Source organism: Dryobates pubescens, chromosome 18 (genome assembly GCF_014839835.1).
Source record: "Dryobates pubescens isolate bDryPub1 chromosome 18, bDryPub1.pri, whole genome shotgun sequence".
NCBI lineage: Eukaryota > Metazoa > Chordata > Aves > Piciformes > Picidae > Dryobates > Dryobates pubescens.
This window is the reverse complement of record NC_071629.1, coordinates 1997759-2019192: the sequence shown is the minus strand read 5'-3', so window position 1 is coordinate 2019192 and position 21434 is coordinate 1997759. Positions and strand designations below refer to the sequence as shown.

Here is a 21434-nt window from a genome sequence, read left to right as displayed (position 1 = left end):
ATAGATTAACATTTGGAAGAGTAATTACAGCTAGATTAGAGCTAAGAATAAAGGAAAATCCAGCAGCATCATGTCTTGAAACTCCTGACACAAAATGAAGATCAATACTATGAAAAAAATCAGAGGTAAGGAATTAAGGTCAGGATGATTATGTCAAAACCAGGAGAGCTGTCCATATGTATTTCAGATAAAAACTAGTGTGGATGCAACTGTTGTGTGGTGTTTGATGTTATTTGTGTGGGTACTACCTCAGAGGGGATAGAAAAAGGGATATTGAGGTGAAATCAAGGATGTATCTGGAAATTGGATGAGGTGATGACTTCAGTGCCGTTAACCTAAATCACAACTAAAATTAACAATGTCAAGCTCTGTAGCTACATTTTCTGAGCCAAAGCAAGACACTGATCTTTAGTGAGGCAGATATATATTACCCTTCAAAAGGATTAAATACTGCAAAAGTCTTTTTTGAGAATTTATGTTACAGCTCTGTAAAGGGAAGAGAAAAGATGAGATGAAGTAGGTACTACAGATAGACAAATAGGGGAGATGTGAGAAATGTTTTAATTTTTCAGTAAATTCTCACAATCTGTACATTTTATGTATATAATTCATTGCATTATAAGCTGGAATATGAATCTTGCAAATTTGTCAAATAGCAGGAAATACAAATGGGGGAAGGATGACTTTATTTAGAAATGTTTCTCCATTACTGTGAGCACACCTAGAGCAGAAGCAGCCTGCACAGCAGCCTGCTGACGGCAGCTGAGCTATTTTCAAGAGGAGCAACAGAAAAAGATACATGAGAAGTACCAGGGTTGTAAAATACATAGATGGCAAAGAAAATGAAGCCATCAATGTGTAGAAAAATGTTAAGGTTTTAGATTTGCAATTTTCTTATTTAAATGCCCTTATTGATTTGTTACAAATACTGTTAACCCTGTGTTTGGAAAATGGGGAGGACATTATCACTTGTGTTCTCATTTGTAATAAAATAGATTAACTTGCTGTGAAATTTTAACTAGGCTGAGACACAACAGTAGCTACCTAATGAACCAGAGCACATTGCTGTTAAGTAGCTAAATAGATGCATACTGATTACAGGACTGAAAAATGGATCTGTTTACTAGTTAAAAAAAAAGAAGAGGCTGTTGATAGTGCTCTTCATTATGGAAGGGAAATTCAGCATTTCCACACAAACATTTGGAAGCAGACAATTTCTCCATCCATGTGCAGTCTTACATGATGATACTCTGCCCTCATTTGTAGTACACACGACGCAGAGGGCATTTCAGCTCCTTTGATGCTTATAGGGAAAAGTTTCTCATCCTGTGCCTGTAACATTTTTGTAACTGGGAATACATTAGGTGACATAATCAGCTAATGCTCGTAGAAAGTGATTCACTGTGTGATTAAGAATGACATCATTATTTGACACTTTTATTTCTGCCTGAACGTTTCAAACCAAGACCCTGAGTCTGGAAGCAAATTAGTTAAAGCAGAGGTTATTCTATAGCAAGAGAGTAGGGGAAATGCAGTTACCAGAAGGAGCCCAAGTACTTTGTTTTTCCAAGTCATCAGCTTTTGAATTACTCAGATAACTCCCATTTAAGATGATATATATGGCTGTTTGTGTGATATCAAAGTGTTAATTTATAGTCATATGTGTTCATAGCCCTTGTTGCAGAACAGTTGGCATGTGCTCTCCTTGGCTATTCATTTTCATGGTCGCAATAGACAATGGAATTTACTTAAAGTATGTGCTCTTCTGTAAAGCTAATCTTTTCAGAATGATATCTTAATTGGAAATGGAATTCTCTCTGTGGAGGAACGAGAGGAAAGAGTGCGAAAGAGAACTGTTAGAACTGAAATCCAGTCACATAAAATTACAGGCAGAGTTACAACCTGTTAGCAGTAACCTGCTTGGGAGCTATTATTTACACAGAGGTAAAGGACACATAGTATTCGTAACCTCAGGATTGTATGTGTGTGACTGATCATTTATTTAGGAGTGTACTTTCATTTAGGAGAATACTTCGTGGGGTTAGAATGTGACATTTAAAAGTAATTTAATAGGCAACCCATTCACAGAGTCAGTCACAACGCTCTTACTCTTTCAACCAGCACCCTCTCAAACCCCTCTGTTTGGGGGATGAAGGAAACACAGGAGACTGTAAGATCAGCGACTCTGAATTTTCAAATGTTTGTTTTAAACCATTCAGTGTTCCAGAATTTCTCAACTTTTGACTCCACATCACAGACTCGCTCCTCTTAACACTTAATAAACATTTTTAATTAGCAAGCAAAAAATACTGCAATTGAGAGTCTCCCTTCAAGATTTATTAGTTATTGTGTATTCATTAAATAACAGATAATTAGTGAAACCAGATCCATTGAGGATTAGCAGCTATGTAACCGATACGCAGCTGTTTCGTGATTTTGAGGCTCAGTTGTTATTTAATGTACAATAACTATCCAGTTAAAAACAGCTTCAATGCTGTTTTTAGCTGCTGTGGAATAGGCAAAGCCACCCCTTACTGTGAGAAGGATCCAGTCTCATGTTCCCTTTGCATCATTCTCTAAAATATCTGTAAATATGAGTGGTTTGGAGAGGTGGTTTTAATGGGTAACAGAATACTCTTTAAATGTTACTGACGGCTGGTGCTAGTATTGAATTAGCTCAACAGGTTATGAGCAGAAGCCCTTATGCCAGCTATTTAGAATGGAAAAACTGTTAGCATCTACTATTCTCTTCCTAAAGCTATCTTACTTGGTTAGTAATGAGCAAAAACTGCATGAAAAATTCAGATGCTGTGGAGTTTATTTTCAAAAGCACAGGGTAAATTGCCACCAAGTATCCAGATTGCATGCTCCTAATGAAAAATCTTTGAGAATGGGTTAGAAAGGCAGAAAAATTGCAAAGTTCCTTTGAGACAACTTCCCCAGATTACACTGTAATTGTGATTTTTAATGAGGTGGAGACAAGAGGCTCTCCCTTAAAAAAAAAAAAAGTAAGAAAGATTTCAGTTCTGAGTTTCCACAGGGAACAGCTGACTGCCAGGGATGAAGGCAGGTCCAAAAACACAGTCCCTGGAATTCTGTAAATTCAGGCATCTCATTGTTAGTGCCTCTCTACTCTTGGATTGACTTGTAACAGAGGATTAAAGCATAGAGGAGATTGTAAGATAAGAATATCTAAACTATCTCAGGCCATGATCTGTCCCTTTTAGAAGTTCTCATTGGTGGTACAGGACTTGTGAGTTAATTCAGAAGAATGATACTTGAGGGGTCTCAAGTGATCATACAAGCTCTTGCCTTCCTTAAGACAGGATGAAAATTCCATGGCATCTTAAGACAATCTGCAAGTGTACAGAGCTGCAGGATTTCATTTTTCTAATGTTTTAATAATTTCCTGCCCTTTTTCCCCCCTCCTTACCTAAAATGCTAAGTTTTGTGTGCAAATGTACAGAAGAATTTTCAATTATTTACATTTGCCAGTGGTGCTTTTCATGCATAAGTGAAGTTCTTGCCGTGCCATAATTTGTCCGAGTGCTACCCTGAGAAGATGCTGATGTAATTTACTCAGGTACAGATTGTAGTGAGCTTGCAGACTTGCATTTAGTGACAGTTTAGTCCAAATCTAAATTGTTTGAAAGGTGACTCAAATATATGTCCCTTTCACTATCTGTTGATTAAAAGTAGTTAGTGAAAACCATGTGAATGAGCATTCTTTATGTGTGAAAAAGCTACCAAGAGAAAAAAGAAAGAGGTGGCAAATGCTGTGTCATGACACAAAGGGTGCCCAGACACCTTGCATGGCTCAGAGGTGTGACTGCTTTGGGCTCTAGAAGATGGTACTGCTCTTTGATGTGAATTCTGTTCGTCTCAGAAAGACCATTTGCTGTTGCTAGCTAAGCCAACTTTGTGTTTTCAGTGAACTTCAGTAAAGTTCCTGAATCAAACTGCACAGACCTTGTTTTATTTCTGTTTCAAGGAACGGATTCAGGACAGCCCCTCTCCAGCTCCATCTCTAGAAGACAGTCAGCGGCCTGGGAGCCATGCTTCCTCCCATCAGAGCAGCAGCGTGTCCAGCTCGCCCTCCCAGTTGGACAACACACCTGACAGAATTGGTTAGTGCTCTGCAGCCTCACACCTCGACACACTTACTGACCTGAAGAATTGTGGAGGTTTATTGAAGCAAATATTCCTTTGACAGGGAAGTCAGGAAAGCACTCAGTTGCTAAACCCCCCAGAAAGTTCAACACTACAGTTTGTTTTGTTAGGCTCATTGCTATGCACAGCCTAGCCCCCTAGATTCATTCTGTGCCAGTATCTACCCATGCACAGAAGATAACATCCCTTCTCTGATGTGACTAACTGGATGCTGGACTGGACTAAGGAAGTGCCTCTGAAGGCACCTGGAGCTGGAATAAACAAGTGATCTTTTTCTTCATATGTATGTCAGAAAAGTCACAGATCATGTGATGGCTCTTCCCTTCCAAAAACCTCCTCCACATTACCTCATCACCATGAGGTGAGGGCTTTCTGATTTTTTTGGTCTCCCCACCACAGCTTTCACAGCCTGTGCATTATTGATACTGTGTTTAAGATGCTAATTCAGTCTAGAGGAAGTTAAGGTCCTATTCTTGGTGCTTCCAAGAGGGATCTAGGGCAAGTCAATTAACATATCTTCACGTCAGTGTGTGTCAACACTGTTGTCTTCACAGTGACTGGAACCCATGCAGGCATTGCTGAGCTACATTTTTGAACTACAAAACCAGTGCAGTCCATGTAAGTCAGTGTAGACTTCACTCCCATCAAACAGCTACTCAGATGCTTGCTGGGATTTTTCAGCTCTGCCTCTGGTCCATGCAGCAGCACCATGGAACTACACATAGGAGAGCTGACTCTTCACAAGTTAGTCAGCAGAACCTGAACTACTTTGCCTAATGTACACACAGAGCAGAGACTAGAAAGTAGATCCCCCTCAGCTTTTTCCTATGTAAAGCAGGCCAAAAAGTAGAGCAAGAAACAGAACTTCCTATAGCAAGAGTGAAAAAGAGACTCTGGTCCTCACTGCAGCTTTGCCCAAAATATGGCAAGGAAATTTTTAACAAGTGTCCTTGCTCAAATAACTTTAGTCTGTAATTGGTTAATTATTGAGTGGGAAATGCTTTACTCAAACAAGAACAAATGAAACAGGCATCCTGAAATCATAAACTTAGAGCAACTCACTGATCTTGCAAACGTTAAGTAAAGAACCTCACTCAGCACTGCGGTGGATTGGGTTTTTACTGGCGTCTGTCAGCTTGGGTTGCTGTCTGTCAGTCTGTGGTTTTTGTTAAGCTTGCTGCTTTATAGATAATTGCTAAGACTTAAATATTTAAATGTATTTTCCCCCAAAATTAGTTCTGTGAAGTACTTTTCTAATTAGTTAATTTGAACATTTCATAAGTTCCGTCTTAGTGTCTTCTTTTAACAACTTGAGCAAATTTGCTTTGGCTGCATATTTTGCCTGGCTGTAAGTGCTGAACTGGGACAACTCAAATGGTTGATTCTGGCCAACAAAAATGGTCAGTTACTTTACACTGTTTATATAGTAGAAATTAATGGAAAAATACCAAATACCAAAGAGCAAATAGGATTTGCTATTTTCCTCTCTCCTGATGGCGTTATATAGCTGTGTGCTCTGATGTTTTTTAGCTATGCTGACCAACAACAGGGAAGGAGAACTCATTGATCAAGAAACTGGGACCAGCCTAAAAAAAATACAAAAGGAGAAAGGTAAAATTGTGGATGGTTTTCCATCTCAGGCATTTAATTACAGTAATTATATGTTTTATTCCTTTTTCTAGCATTCTGCATATGCAATGGTATTATATTATAAATTTAAGAGAGCTAAGTGCTTAATTGCAATGAATAATGTATCCAGTGAATTTGCATGTCATTCTTCTTGGGAAGTGTAAACAACCATGTCTTTGCTTCTCTCTGTTGATGTGCTATGAGGCTAATATTTTGCTGGTCTTTTGACCCAATTATTTCTGAAGTTCCTAGCAAATACTTGATTAGTCAGATGGTATCATTTCTTTGCTTCCAGGGGATGTGTGTACAGACTAATGCTGGTGTCTAGGTGAGGGAAATAAGCCAGTTTTTGTGTCTGGCACCATGAAATGACGTCCCAAGTGAGAGGCAGTGGGGAAAGAAGTGATGTTTGGCCTGTAGTGATTGTCCTGTAGGCAGGGAAGTGTTTCCTCTGCCTGGTTCTGCCTGCAGTGACTGATGGATACTGGAGAAAGTGAAATCTGTTGGTGTGTGCAGGTAAGGCCTGGGGAATGTTTTAGTGACAGAGAACGTGTGCCATCTGTGGCTGCACATCAAGGAAGAACAAGCCATTTTGTGTCCTTGCAAATGGAACAAAAAAAGAAATCATATTAATGGGTGAGGGGTTTATTCTGGCAACATGTAGAGAATGCACCCTACAAAATGGGTGCCTGTAGAAAAAAGGAGATGGGGTGTAGTCAAGGAAATAAAAGGTGGCTGAATACTGGAAACTACTGTGAAGGCCTGTACTGAGGGGGGTGTTCAGGTTTCAGAGTGAAAAAGATAGGAAGGAAAAGAAAGAGGAGAAGGTAACCAAAGGAGGAGACAACATGAGCTAAATGCACATAGAAGTCTACTGTAAATATGAGCTTTTTGTTGTAAATGAAAGCACAAACTGATTTATTTTAACTGGGATGATTATAGTGTGTTTTCTGAGAAAACTAAAAAGTCAGATACGGTTTTGTGTTACTCAAAAGTGAACTTGAAGGCTTCATATGCCTTGTGGTTCAGAGTTGTGTAAAATGACTGGAGCAGATTCATGATTTCACATGATCAGCTCTAGTCCTTGGACATCCCTGAGTGAAGGGTGAAGAGAGCCTGAAACTTCTGTCCTATTTTGTATTTTCACACTCAAGTCTCGTCTTGAAAGCAGAAGAAGCTGTTTTCAGTGAGTTCTTTAGGCATTTAAACACTTCCCTCATGAACCCTCAAAGAGCCCTTCTGTGCCGTTCTGAGATAATTTTCTGTCTGCATCGTGATGCTTAAATCCTTCCCTCTGGAATCCTGTTGGTGTTTAGGGACCAGCACCAGAGGCTGGTTCCCAACCATACCTGTTTTCCTAAGATTAAAACATTACATTTCTGTTGTAGTTACGTAAGTATCATCTCCTCTAACCCTGAAAGTGTAGTGGATTTGAATTTTGTTGAACTGTGCATGGCTTCTTGCCCTGTTTAGTCATTTTTTCAGCAAAATAGTTCAATATCCTGTGGGGTTCAGAGATGTAAATCATGTAGATATTGGTGGTAGCAGTCCTGTCACTCAGGATGGATGAAGGAAGGTACAGTTTAAGGATCAGAAAAGACAATTCAGAAATCCCAAAAAGCGTGAAAATAATTTAAACCCCACCACCTGTGAACCCAATTCCCAGGTTTCTGCACTCTTTGATCATTCCCTGTAACATGGATGAGATGACAAATCTGATGCTAACGTTTTATGTACCATAATCCCCCCCAAGTTTAAAGTTGTACAGCTGCCTTCCTTTCCTGCTCTACATTTTTGCTTAGTGTTATCTGTCTTGAACTGATGAGGTACTGGGAAGTGTCTTTGTAGGTATTCCTGCTGCACACACTTAGAGGATACTTCTAGGATGAGCTTAGTTTTCAGAAATTCACCTGCATCAGAAGAAAGTGCTACAAAATCATGAGGCATTTTAAATCATCATTTTCAAGAACAGAATAAATCTTCTATTTCACCCCTTGCTCTGCGCAGGTCAAATTTTCCTCTTCAAAACGCAACCAGAGTAAATTCATTATTTTTGCCAAGTAAAGATGTAGTTTTCAGGGAATCTCACAGCTCCAGACCCATTTGGTGATGTCATAGAGAGAGAAAAGGTGAAATTTAAAGGTACCAATTTTGAATACCCAACAATTGCAAGCTGGCTTTGCGCTTGGCAGCGTGACAGACCTACAGCACAGTTCCTGTAGGAATCTCTGCTTTATGGGACACCAGCACCCACTGGACTGGAGCAGTAGGACAGAGACTCTGCTTCTGAAAATCCTCAGCCTGTGTGTGCTGGGCCTTTCTGTCACCCCATGCAAGTGTTGTTGCTCCTCAGTGATTTGTCTCACTCCCATAGAGAATCTTTTTTCCTAACACTATTCTCTTGTGCATAATTATTTTAGGCTCTGTTTTTATAGGTCAGATGCAGACAGTCGCTGAAGAGCGTGATCTGTGCTGCACTGCTCAGCAGAAACTCTAGGTGTAATTTGTATACAGAAGCAGCTTTGTTTTCCAAAACCTGCCATTACCTTTACTAAGGCAAAGTCTATTTACCATGGCAAAGATTTTCAAAGTTACTGAGAAGGAATGTAGTTAAAATAAAAGTATCAACATTTATTAAGTATGACAAGTAAGCGGTTTATACAACCGTGGCAAACATATGTTTTCACATCTGTTTTGAGTAATATCATCATGATTTTAAAAATGATTTATAGCTCTGCAGGCCATAAAATGCCAGCTTTGCTGTAAGTTGGAAGTTTTCAAACAACAAAGAAATTATTGAAGGCATATACTGAGCGTGGGCTTGTGTTAGGCACCTTTGATAGAACTCCACAAATAAGAGCACTCCTACAAATGAGAGCAGTCTGTAACAATTAAGATAGCAACAAATGAAAATTAAGTCAACTAAAATGCAGCAGTAGCACTACTTACATGAAATCTTAGCATAAAGCACAATAAAAGTTATTGCAATGATTATAGGCAAGTACTGTGATATCCCTCAGGACGCACAGGCTTTGTTTTCCATATCCCATTTTAAGTGATCTCAGCACCAGACAAAAATGTGCTGCTTTGTTCTCATCAAAGTAATTTCAAGGTAATTAGGGCTGAAGAGAACGTGGTGTAAGAGTTTTCCTTTAAAAGACAGTTAATCAGAGGTTGTTCAGTTATGCTGAGCTGTTTGCATATGTTGGTGGGGCAGAAGTTACAGATTTAGTGGCTGTCTCAATGCAGAGGGGTTAGAGCCCAGTTACAGACCATGCCTTGAAGCTTTTTGAAGGAGAAATGCCATTAAATCTCAATTACTCCACATCCTTTCATCCTCCTTTTAGGAAGCATGGTCAGGCTTAACATTAGAGGACAACAAAGGCAGATACCTTTGCAAGGATGCAGTTGTGTTTTTTAATACAAAATACTTTTAGTCAAGTGTCTTTAACCATGATGGCACACAAGCATTTTGCTTGTGCATCCATGTCAGGGTGCGAGGGAAAACCATCTGCACTTTGTTTTGAAAGCACTAGGAAAGGAAACAGAGCTAGAAAATGCCTTACAGAGCAGAGCCTCACATGTTTACAGAAACTGAAACCCAGCTCTGCCTGATTGTGTTTACTTGCTGTGTCTGGGTTTAAGCAGCTACATTGTACCTGCACAGTTGCTCACAGAAACCAAATTTTGAATTCATCTGCTTCAGTATATGTCCTGGCAAACATCTCCATTGTGTGGGAAAGGTTTGTTTGACACAGCCCGCTGTGGCTTTGCAGAATCCTCCATATGAATTCTGGCTTTAGGAAGGTTAAATGAGCCGGAAAAGGATTCGGCCATGCCTGCCGGTCGGATTCAGATTCCGCTACAATTATTCTGTTTGACTGCATGACAAGGAATATTTCATGTGCTCCTCATATGGGATGGAGTAGTAAGAGGCACTGGCCCAACTCCTGCCACTGTGAAATCAGTGAGAACGTTCATGGGGTCTCCAATGGGAACAGAGTTTGGCCAAAGCCTAATGTTTTGGAAGATTGCTCCCCCAGCTAATACTGCTGGTTGTTACTGCAGGCAGGAGTGGTGTGCACTTGCTGCCTGCACAATTGCAGCTCTTCCTGGAGCCCTGGTTAGAGCTGGGCACGTGCCAGCTCTACCCCTCCGGCTCTGAATTGAGCAGGAGGTGTGGGCCCTGGGGCACCACGGCGTGATCTGACCAGGTGTTCACCTGGGTGTTCAGGGTGCTGGAGCTGCACTAAGTGAGTAAAACTGCATGGGAAAAATGTGTAACTGACCAGTATGTTTATACTTAATCATTTTTCAAGCAGTCTCTGAGTAGAAGTAAAGGTAGTATTTGCTCTGAATGGCTCAGAGCTGCTCAAGGGTGATGCTACCCTCCTTTAGCCCATTTGTCTGCATTTTCAGAACACAAATCTGGACTCGAGGGCTGTGTCTCCTGTTTCCAGCAGACAGTAGTCTCCAAAACTCTGCATCTGGCAGCTAGCCCTTTTCATTTTATTATAGAACACCTTTTCCTTTATTACTTCAAGGAAATGGGAATGTTGCATCATTGCTGTCAGCTGTGTGAAATGTTTTCAGATGGCCAGAGACTGCGGCAATGAAAGAATAACTTCACTTATTTATTGTATTTCATTAGCAGAAAAGAGGATTTGTGCTGCTGAAATTAATCATTGCCAAAGGCCTGGCTTTCGCGGGAGGGGAGGGGAGGAGAACGAGCAGGTGCAGAACACCTGAAAGAGCGACAGGCTGGTGCTGGGGGTGTCCTCCAGAGAAAGGACTTTTCCAGCAGTTAATCTGAAAGCATCCAGATGGAAGGTGCCAGGATCAGGAATGAGAACTAGGAGTGCAGGGCTGCACCACGCAGCGTGTGTCAATGTGCGAGGGGTGCCAGCACTTCAAATGTTCCCCATGCTGTTCTGTGACGTACCAATACTTGCATCTTAAAGATACAATGAGAACAAAGCAACTTTCTTCATGAAAACCTCCCCAGATTAGAAGTGGAGTTGTGTTTCTTTTTGGTATCTGTGTGCAGAGACCCCGGGGTGGTTCCATGAGCAGTGGCTGTAGTAATGCATGGGTTGGAGGGTTGCAAGGGTTTCTCTCCCAAAAGCTCTCAGTGCCTGTGCAGTGCAAACAGTCACTGGAAAATTCAGAGATATTTTTGCATTTTCTGTCCTCTGAGAAAACTGAAAGATAGGAAGCACAGAGCTCTATTCTGGGTAAAGGCTTTTTCCACAAGTTTTTCTTGTTGTTAAATTTAACCCACAAGTGAACTGACAATGCTAAATTGGTGGCCTAAGAGTAGATGTGCTCTTTTGTCAGTCCATCAGTCCAAAAACACCCAAACCCCCAACTCCACGAAACCAAGGCAGGCTCTTATTAACACTTGGAGTCACAGTATGTGTAAATAGAAAACAATGGCCTAGACTCATGTCATTATGATTGGGTACTTAACCATTGCTCAAACATTGATAAATAGAAGAGATATTGAGGAAGTATTCCAAGGTCACATCTTTTACATTGAGTTTATATTAGATCTTTATTTGCAGAATCATTTGTAAGAACATGTGTTTTTCTGAAGAGTAGAATTTGTGACTGTCTTGGCAGAGGGACTAAGCCAGATTCTTACACTGATATATAATTTATTAATATGTTTTATTTATTAGATTTCAGTGACTTTAATGTATTGCTGTCTAAGCACCACAAATTGTTAACCTATATAAACACACTGAAGTAATGGTATTTTCTTCATTGAAAAGGCTTTGGACCACTTAGTCATGTAAGTCTATGAAATAAAATGGGCAAATAAGAACAAAATGTGGCAGAAATAAGGTAGCTACTGTCCAAAGTCAGGAGGTCTCATCAGAATTTACCATTTCCACTTTTTCTCCAATACTATGAATTGAGTTTTAGGCAGGTCCATCTTACTGAGCTGTATCAAATTTGAAAGGCATAGAAAGGGGAGAAAATTTGCTGATAGGCACCCAGTGACCTAAGAAAGCTTTTGGATTAGGCCCAGGAATCTTTTCCTTTGAGTTAGCCCTCATATTAAAACTGAATGCCCTGATTTGTAATACCTCTGATGCAAAGTCATTAAACTGAAAACTGCAGTTGGTGACATTCTTTCTGAGTCACTCAATAGGTTTGCCTTCAGTCCTCATTAGCTGCAGTACCATCTGAACAAGACATGTACTGGAAGGTTGTGTCCCAGAGATCCTTGATGCCTGACAGGGGTTCAGCCTCCCCCTGCCTGTGCTCTGAGCCTGCCACACTCACCAAACCTTCGTAAAACAGAAGCCTCTCAGCTAAGGGTTGCTAATAGTGAGCTAGGCTTTAGAGTTTGTCATGTTACCCCTAGATGGATGTTGCATACCAGTGACAAACTGAGTGACAGTCATAGCCGTGGCCCTGGCTCCAGAGCCTTTGTTTTGATCAAGAATAGAGAGGACCAAAAGTGCTTTGGTTTATTTTGGTTTATGAAAGCAACATGTGTTCCTGCTGTCAAAGAGCAAATCCAGCCTTTATAGCACCAGGGGGCTGCAGAACGTAAGGAGCTGCAGACCACAGCCAGCTCAAGCTGCAATGTCGAGGGAATCAGGTTTTCTGTTGGATTGTTTGGGTAGAGAGCACCGCTCCGGCACTCTTTGTTACAGCTGTAGCTGTTTCTGGGCGTGGACACTGCTGCCTTTTCACTTCACCAGCTGTGCTTTGGAAATTAAGCATGGTACCTGAAGGTGTGGGAGGCCACAACAGTGAGCAATCCATATATTTGCAAGTATTTTAAAAGAAACACTTCATTTTGAAGGAAAATGGCCCATTTTGAACTCCTCTCATGAAACTCCCTGCACTTTTGAGAAAGTTCATTATTAATGTTGCAGTGTTCTTTTAATCATTCTTATTAGTACAGTAGCAAGTAGGTAAGATACATGCATGAGATAGAGTAAGACCCAGCAAGGAAATGAAGTGCCTGTTTTGTGTGCTACCCAAAACCTCACACAGAAAACCAAACAGATACAGAGATGCAGCTGGAGACCTTCCCCCACCCACCTTTTTTCCCCCCCATTTATTCTAGACTGTACTCAATTGTTTTGTTTGGGGTTTTTTTGTTTGCTTCTGTTTTGTTGTTGTGGGTTTGTTTATGTTCTGTTTGGTCTTGGTTTGTTGTTCTTGGGTAGGGATTTTTATGTTTTGGTTGGTTGGTTTGGGTTTTTATTCCTGTTATTATTCTATATCTTCTCTATCAATAAAATTAATGGGCAAGAAATAGTGAAAAATAATCAAGGAGTTGTCTCTAAAGCAGCTTCCTGCTTTTCCTCTCAACTTACCTCTGTCATAGGAGCAGTTTATTTGCAAAAAGGATAAACAAACCTTAGATTGTGAGATTATCATTATACAACCCAGTAAATGATGACATAACAGAAGAGGAGTACCAGGTCATAGTTATTCTTACACTAACAGTAAGGATTTATCAGTCCCTATCCCACCAAGCTGGCCAGCACTGGGAAGTGCCCACAGAGGGCCTGCCTGGGTCCCTCTCCGGGGCTGCTGCCTGCTACCAGGTGGGAGCCCAGTACTTAATGTTGGCAGAGGATTTCCAGCTGTGATTATTCTTCTTGTAGAGGTGCTTAGAACTGGTAAAAGATGGAAGGAGAGTCACCTGTGCCTTTGCTCTATCTGGGATACCCCAGCCACTGGGGGACTCTGTGGAAAGCAAACTTCCTTCTCAAAACTCCTCAGTTTGTGTCAGGAGATTGAATCTCCTCTCCTGAGCAAAGCCTCTTGCAGGCTGCTGTGTCTCTGCATTGCATCTATCACTATCTCCAGTTAAAGCTGTTCCACTTCATCTGAGTGATTAAATATTCATAAGAGCAGGCCCCTTAACTAGGTCCCTTGGCCTGCTGCATTATCAGCTGTACTGTTGAGCTGCTCTGTGTCATTTCTCCCCCTCTCAAACTCCTTTGCTAAATAAACCCAAACAGTCTGATGGTTAGAAAACAGGACTCTTATCTCTCAAGTGGCCACTCCATTTGGGGCTTATGAGACCATCAGCCAGGGAGTACTGTCATCACTGGGCTTACAGTCTATCTCAGAGCCTCCAAAACAGGACCCAAGGTAAGCTTCACAGCCAAAACAGACATGGCCAGCGGGACCTTGGGCATCAATTTAGAGGGCTGGAGGCAACTGTGAGACTGAACATCAGGGTTTTTAGATATCTCATTAATGCCTCTTTGACACATATGTGCTCAGCATTAGGTCACTGAGTGCCTTCACAGCTTTAGGTTGAAGGGTAAGACTTCTGAGAGTCCCATTTCCTTAACTGTAGTTTGCATGAATACCTCTACAAATGAGCCCATGATTAGCTGTCCCACTTTCACAGCTAGAAGCTGGGCTCCCAAGTAATTTTGAAATGTTTTTCATTTGTGGTGTATTTGTGATGCTTAACTGTGTTCGGGAGAACTGTTAAAGGTGGTGTTGCACATAGCAGGGTCCCTTCTGCTTTAGCCAGCTGTAGCCATGAGAAGTCTGAAATTGCAGGCAAGTGAGTAGAAAGGCAGAAAGCCAGCGATTACTGCAGCGCAGGGTTCCCCAGGCACACTGCTTTGGTCCTGCTCAGCCGCTGCATGTTGCTCTGGAAATTCCGACCGATTTATTGTCTTCTTTTATTTTGTACTCAGCATGACAGTAGTTTGCAGAGCAGATTTGTCTTCTAGCTGACAGAATATGACAGGCTATAACAAGTAGTTTAATAAATAAAATTCTGCTTCCAGGTGTATTTTGCAATGTTCTATTGTATAAAACCTTGCATGGCTTTGGATTTGTCTGTTTTATCTGTCACCTGGACTGTTGTGTGGTGTTTTGATGGCGAGACTTGGTTTGTGTGAATCTGCTGACAAACCCCATGGCTTATTTGGGTGAATGCTGTCAGTAAGGGGATACATAGCTAACATTTTTTATGACAGTTCAGTGGAGTGCCTCTTCTGGTGTGGCAGAAGAGGCCTGTTTGATGTAGAATGTGTTGGAGGATGGAGCATCTCTGGTGTATGGCTGAGCTCGACTGGAAGATGGACAGAAGATCTCTTATTCACAGAGGTCAGAAGATAATATGTTGTCTGTACTTCTGTAACCTTTAGAGACACTTTAGACACTGCCAGTTAGGAGATTTGCCTGTATTGATTGTATTTTGTAGCTTTAAATCCTAGAAAGTGATTGCAGTGAAGGTGCCCCCCAGGCAAAAGTGCAGAGAAGTTCACATATTAAAGGAGGAGTTGCCAGAGCTGCTGTTTGACTTCTGACATTATTGCCATACAGGCTATGGCATTACAGGCAGAAAGGATCTAGATGGAAAGGAGAGCTTGAAATTGTTCTATAAAAGATTATATAGAGTCTTTTTACTGGTGTGTTTTAAGGAAAGGATAATAGTTTGGTAAACTTCAATAATTCCTTCATGCCATAATTCCTTTGTTCCCTTCTATGAAGTTTTTGATACTTAAAAAAAAGTAAATAAAAGGCACCAATATTCAAGGTCTATCCAGTGAGCTCCTGAGAGATTGTTTCAACAACATTCATTACTGATCTCTCTCTGTACACACATGTGGAAATCTCAGCAGAAAATAAGTCAGGCCCCTCTAGATTATACTCTTATCTCTAATAAGAATTCTCTCTAATATACAAGATGATTTTTCAGCACCCTGCTTTAGGATCAGTGTTTTGTAAACACCACTCTCTGCACAGCATATATTGAATATGTTCTAAGTCAGGCTGGAGTTTTAATTCTACACAACCAGCAGTTTATACACCACCGAGGGCATAAAATACTGAAGCTAAGCAGCCCCAAGTACCTGAAAAGTTTGATTATCATTCTGGAATAGTGGGGGCTAAAGTGACAGAAATTTTATGGAGGTTTTCCAGCCACGAGGGCAAACCTACAAAGATACATGGGTTAATTTTAATGATAAATAACTCGAGTCTGGAGGTTTGAACTTTGTCCCTTTCCTGGATTTGTCATGTCAGTGTCCCGCTGTCTCAAAGGCAGTGCGTGGTGTCTTCTGCTGTAGGAAGCAGCAAAGTAGCAGGACTAGGGCATCCCCTCTTGTGTTCTGGTTGCCTTCAGTGAAATTGTGTTCTGATGTTCAAAGATGTCAGTGGAAGCTGCTGAGGAGCTGGTGTCTCTGCTATGAATCTGCTCCCATCTCCTCCTGAGAAAGTTTACAGCCTCAAGGACCTTCATTTGTTCCCACAGTTTCCTTCCCACCTGAGTAGGAAAATCTCATCTCTCTCTACACAAAATCACCTATCCATCAAAATCCCATTTGAGCATACTGGGCTTTTACCCCAGAACAAAAGGAACAGAGAAGAACAATGCAGTCAGTTTCCAAGACAGGACAAATAATTTCCTTAAGGCTTACATACGGAAATAAAGATACAGAGAAACATTGAAGCAGGGAGATTGTCAGGTTCAGAGCAGCCTCCTCCATGGGCTGTTCCTGCTCTCCATTAAACATCTAATAAAGGAAGGAAAAAAGGGGAGTGTCTCTTTCAAAGGTTTGCCTTGTACCATCTCAGTTCTGCAGTCAGTAGAATAAGAGAAGGTGACCTGGCCAGTTCATGTCAGACAGTCAGGGTCATCAGCTGGGCTGCAGTGCAACACCTACTCAGAAGAGAAATGCCTGTGGGCATGGGGAGGGCAGTGGTGCAGCGGGGTTGTGCTGTGTTCTCCTGGAGGAATGAATCCATCAGGAATGGGGTAGCTCAGTGGGAGCCAGATTGTTTATACAGCTCAATTAGTTGTAGCATCAGACTGTCTCAGGTCTTTTTGCATGATGCTGCACTGTGTAACATGGATTTCTCCTGGCTGGTCCATAGCTGTAGCATAAATTTAGAGTGTTACCATCACTAAAATCAACAAACAAAAGATTATAACAGAAGCAATCCAGAAGGCAAAATAATATCTATTAAACCCTATTTTCCAGGCTGTTGAACCCATTTATAGCAGTGTGTGAGTGAGTAGAAAGGTAACAGCATCTGGTAGCAATAAATGTTTCCTTTCCTGAGTTACCAAATTAGCTGTGGGAAGGTGATTAGAAATAAATATAATGATTTCTGATAGAAATAGGTAATGCTGCATGGGCTTTGAGATAAGAACTTGACACATGTGTCAAATAAATGCAAACCTGGTTTTGCAAAGGGGGGGAGATTACCATTCTCTGTGTTGTGTGCCAAGATTTGTGCATTTCAAATGTGGGCAGTTGGCTTCTCTTCAAAACTGATAAATAATGATCTTTGTTGTGGAAACAATTATCCTCAAAATAATTTAAAAGGATTGTATCCCCTTTTTGTTTGCCTGTAAAGAGCACATTCAATGTATATATAGACATTTGCATCTATAAACCAGTTCTGAAATCACTCTAAATTATTGATGTGCACACAGAACTTTCCTGCTTTTGTTTGAAGTTCTATTTCTGCGGCGTTGTGCTTTCTAATTGTACTTTCAACTGCTATGACATCTGTTAGAGTTGTTTCAAAAACTTTCAATACTTTTCTTTTTTAATGATAGACTGTCTTTTCAAAGACAAACTGTCTTCATTTGCAGCAAGAAAAATAATTAGTTGAAAAAAGATCACTGATTTGGCCAGGGAACTCACCATTTTACTGTTGGGTGTTTTTTTCCCCACAAGTTGCTGTTTTATATGATTCCAGCACCTACTCAACAGAAAGCTGGCCAAAAAGAATTCATCTCTGCAGTAACTCAGAAACCACAGAGCATCAGCATATGTCCTGTGCTTCCCCAAGGAAATCTAGGACTTTATTCTACCAAAAAGAGTACCAAGAAAGTACTTCACAAACTGATAGGCTCTATATGTCTAACAGATGGAAAAATAAGCTACTATTCCAAGCTGCTATGCCCAGCAATATAGGAAAGAAGCTGAGCAGTTGGAGACGAGATTAATCCTTAAAAGGCTGCTGAGGAATCCTTTTTAATATAACCACTGATATAAATATCTGGTGCAGTAGTAAACCTAGTTCTAATGATCTGTGGGGTAACTGCAATGTTATCTCTGGCAGCAAAATACAGGAGACATTTAAATGGCCCCAGGATTAGGAAAGCACAATGCATTTCCTTGCTTTTTTTGTCAAAGCAGAATATTTTTCCCCTGAAGGAAGACTTTTTTTACAGCTCAGAAAAATGTAAGCCCAGCACCGTGGTGTGGTTGTAGTACCCCATAACTAACCTAGGATTCATATAATAATTAATACAATGCTAGGGGATTTAATTGACCACAACATTAAACTATTATGGAAAAAAATTCATCCTAATTGAGGACTGAACCCCTACCCTTTATTCATTGAGTGTCTGGTCTGCCACTTGAGTTGTGAATTGGGGGTTAATTGACTGTCTAGAATCTCCCAAGGAGCAATTATTTCATGTAATGGTGCTAACACATACTGTAGTAAAGCGGTTTTTACTGGTATTCTTTTCTTCCCTGGATTTAGAGAGATCTTGTGAGGACAGCAGGAAAAAATACTGAATGTGTGGGAAAAAGACAAATAAGAAGAAAGGACTTGGGGTTTCCTTTCAAGTGCCAGTTGATGAAGATCAGAAACAGAAAAGGTATTGGTGTGGGCTCCCAGTTAGAATGAGACCTCACCATTTTTGGTTAAGAGACCCTCTAATCTCTCTGTCCTGTGGATCATGCTCAAATCCCAGCCCTCTTCTGTGTTTGCGTTGGGATTCACTAGGAGTGGCCTGCAATAAGATCTGGCAAAGTTCTGACTGCAGTTGGAGGTTTTGAACTCCACTGAATGCATCTCAGTTTTGCTGGGCAGATGATTAATTAGTTTCAGTCTCTGAATCAGGTTTTGCTCTCCAGTTCAAATATTTATGGCTGAATTCTGTGGCAATGTCACGCTCCTTGGGGCAGAAGTGAGTGTAAAGAGCCAGGGATTTCCCCTGTGGCACAAAAGCACCTGTAGCTCTCACCCATTTTCATCGTGGCAGCTGTGACACTGAAGATACATTGGAAAACAAGAAGTGTGTCTGCAGTGGTTTGGCTTGGGCAGAGCTGCACTGAAGGAGAGACTGTCTGAGGGTCATTAGCTGCTTAAGACAACCTTGAATACTGCTTGGGCTGGACCAGCACTCACCTGCTGCAGCATGGAGGAGGCTGAGAAAACAGGGTGCAATGCTGACCCTTCCTCCAGCCCTGCACTCTAAGGTTGGACCTGTAGCTGTTCCTTCTGGGTTGGACCTGTAGCTGTTCCTTCTGTGCAATTAATAGTTCTGAATTTGGGAAGAATATTGCTGCTTCTCAGCCTGTGCACCAGGGCTGGATGGTTATCTTCAGGCTTGCTTACCTTGGAGTAAGTGGTGGCAATAACCTATGGTGGGAATTCTCCTTTTCCTTCTTGCTGTTCCACCGCCTCATTATCTGCTTAGTATTCTGCCTCTTTGATTTTTTCCAGCGTCTCATTTTGCTGAATCTTTAAGACTTTCTCTTTTTCACTGTTTGTGGAATATAAATTCTTTGCTTGAAGTTCAAACTTGTGGCCAAAATATCATCCCCAGCTCAAGTTGTTGCAATGACTTGGGAATTACCTGTAAGTAACTCTACACAAATAGCTGCAGAAATCACAGAAGGAAGGCATTAGGTACACTTGCATTTTGTATTTATTGGCTTGCATGGTAATTAATAAAATTCATTACTTCATAGTAGATTTTTCTGCTTCATTAGTGCAAATTTGCAGAACTTTTCTAATTACTGTTTTCCTTTGAAGAATAAATAATAGAGATAACATCAGAAGTTTTTAACTAAATAAAGACTTCGTTATGGATCCAGTTAGGCAGTTTTGATACTGACATAGATTCTGCTTTTTTAATGTTGTTATAAAAGTGCCACCTAAAGAAACTTAGAATTTAGGAAGATCTCTTCTTGTGTTGAGTCATTGAAGATAAAAGGAAATGCAGAGGAATGCATCTTCTTAAACATCTATCTTCATTTCTTCATTGAGAGAGGGATCGCAAGCACTGCAACAGGCCCCCCATGGAGGTGGTCGAATTCCCATCCCTGGAGGCATTTCAAAGAGGCAGAGATGTGGTGCTGAGGGACATGGTTTAGCCCCAGCCTTGGCAGAGTTAGGTGATGATTTGACTTGGTGATCTTAAAGGTCTTTCCCAGCTTCTCCATGATTTTGAGATGGACAGGAAGGACTGGCTGTGGGGGAAAGCTGTGCTTAAAAATACGTAAAATCACTGTATGTGTAGTCTGCCAAGGGGGCTGAGAAGGAGTAGCATCCTGTAATGCTGAAGGTGCTCAGAGATAGAAGCAGTGTAAATCTGTTTTATGAACATGTACTTTTAATGTAGTACTTTTTAACCATGCTCATACCTAAGCAGGGGATTTGCCTTCGTACTAGCAGCTCCCTATGCATCTAGTATGCAGCAGATCTTAGCTATCTATTGCTGTGCTCTGGGAAATGGAGGCAGATAGGGCTTTGCAAACGTGGTGTGTAAGAGACCCCACAGAACAGAGATCACCCCAGCTCATCCAGTACCCTCTTGTGCTGGCATGTGAGGTTGCAGAGGTGTGATAAGTGAGTTAGCTGAGGTGGACAGGACTTGCTTCCACAACAGCTCCTTGTTGCAGGGTGATGTTGCATTCACAGCTTGGCTTCTGTTTCACATAAAAACATATGTGCTCATAGCTTGTATTTGCATTCTGCTGAAACCCAGACCACCAGCCAGGGTATGATCACAGGCCCAGAGGACTCTGCAGCTAGAGTGAAGCAGTGCAGTCAGTCACAGAAAGGCATGAAAGCAGCCTTGTAAAGTCCAGGTGACTCTGTTACAGGCACACCAAAGAGTGGTTGTTCTAAAGGTGACTTGTAGTCACAATTAACAGACTCTGTAAGCTGCTTTATCTGCAAAGGAGATCTGAAAGATACTCTTGTGCTTCTTTGGTATTACAGAACTATCAGTAACGTAATCTCGTAGGCTTTCTGGGTTTGCTTGAGGTGTTTCAGAAAGCTGGAAGTGTGGAGAGCACAATCTGCCTTCAGCTGGAGAAGCAGTGCTTAAGATTGAAAGCATTTTAGTTCCTCTTGCTTACAAACATCAGAGGTGAACACAAAAATAGACATAGCAAATCCTAAAGAAAGTTTAGCTCAGTGCAACTCAGATCTGGGGTGGGGTTTCTTGTTACTTCTTTTCATCTGGAAAATCTTGGAGTAAAGACAGAGGAACGGAGATTTCTTGAAAAGTTAGCATCGTGTTTTCTGCAGCGTGAGGAAATAGTTGTCCCACAGCCCATAATAGCAGTCTAGGTCACCAAAAGCTGCCACCCTCTGAGGAGGATGATCCTCTGGTGAGGAAATAGGCTAAGAACAAGCAGCATTTCCCATTGCTTCTGCTTGGGGAAGGAGAAACCTGGGCATGTTCACAGTATGAACTAAGTGACAAAGACAATATTTTACACTCCAAGTGTGATTCTATTGCAGTTCTCACCTAGTTCTAACTAATCTTTATACATAATTCTGTTGCACAGTTTTCTCCACCTGCTGCTTTCTAAAACTCACACATGTCCCCAGTCCACGTACACCATCACTCTTCACTTATGCTCTCTAGC

The 21434-nt window shown here is 41.2% G+C and overlaps 1 protein-coding gene across 2 annotated transcripts in view; it reads left to right on the top strand.

Moving 5' to 3' along the window:
* Positions 1-21434, top strand: part of DACH2 (dachshund family transcription factor 2) — a 266714-nt gene that overhangs the window by 210734 nt on the left and 34546 nt on the right. For both annotated transcript variants that reach the window (XM_054169395.1, XM_054169393.1), the window contains exons 6-7: positions 3992-4127; positions 5701-5781. In XM_054169395.1, the coding sequence (XP_054025370.1) occupies positions 3992-4127; positions 5701-5781 (217 nt within the window). The remainder of the gene's footprint in view (positions 1-3991; positions 4128-5700; positions 5782-21434) is intronic.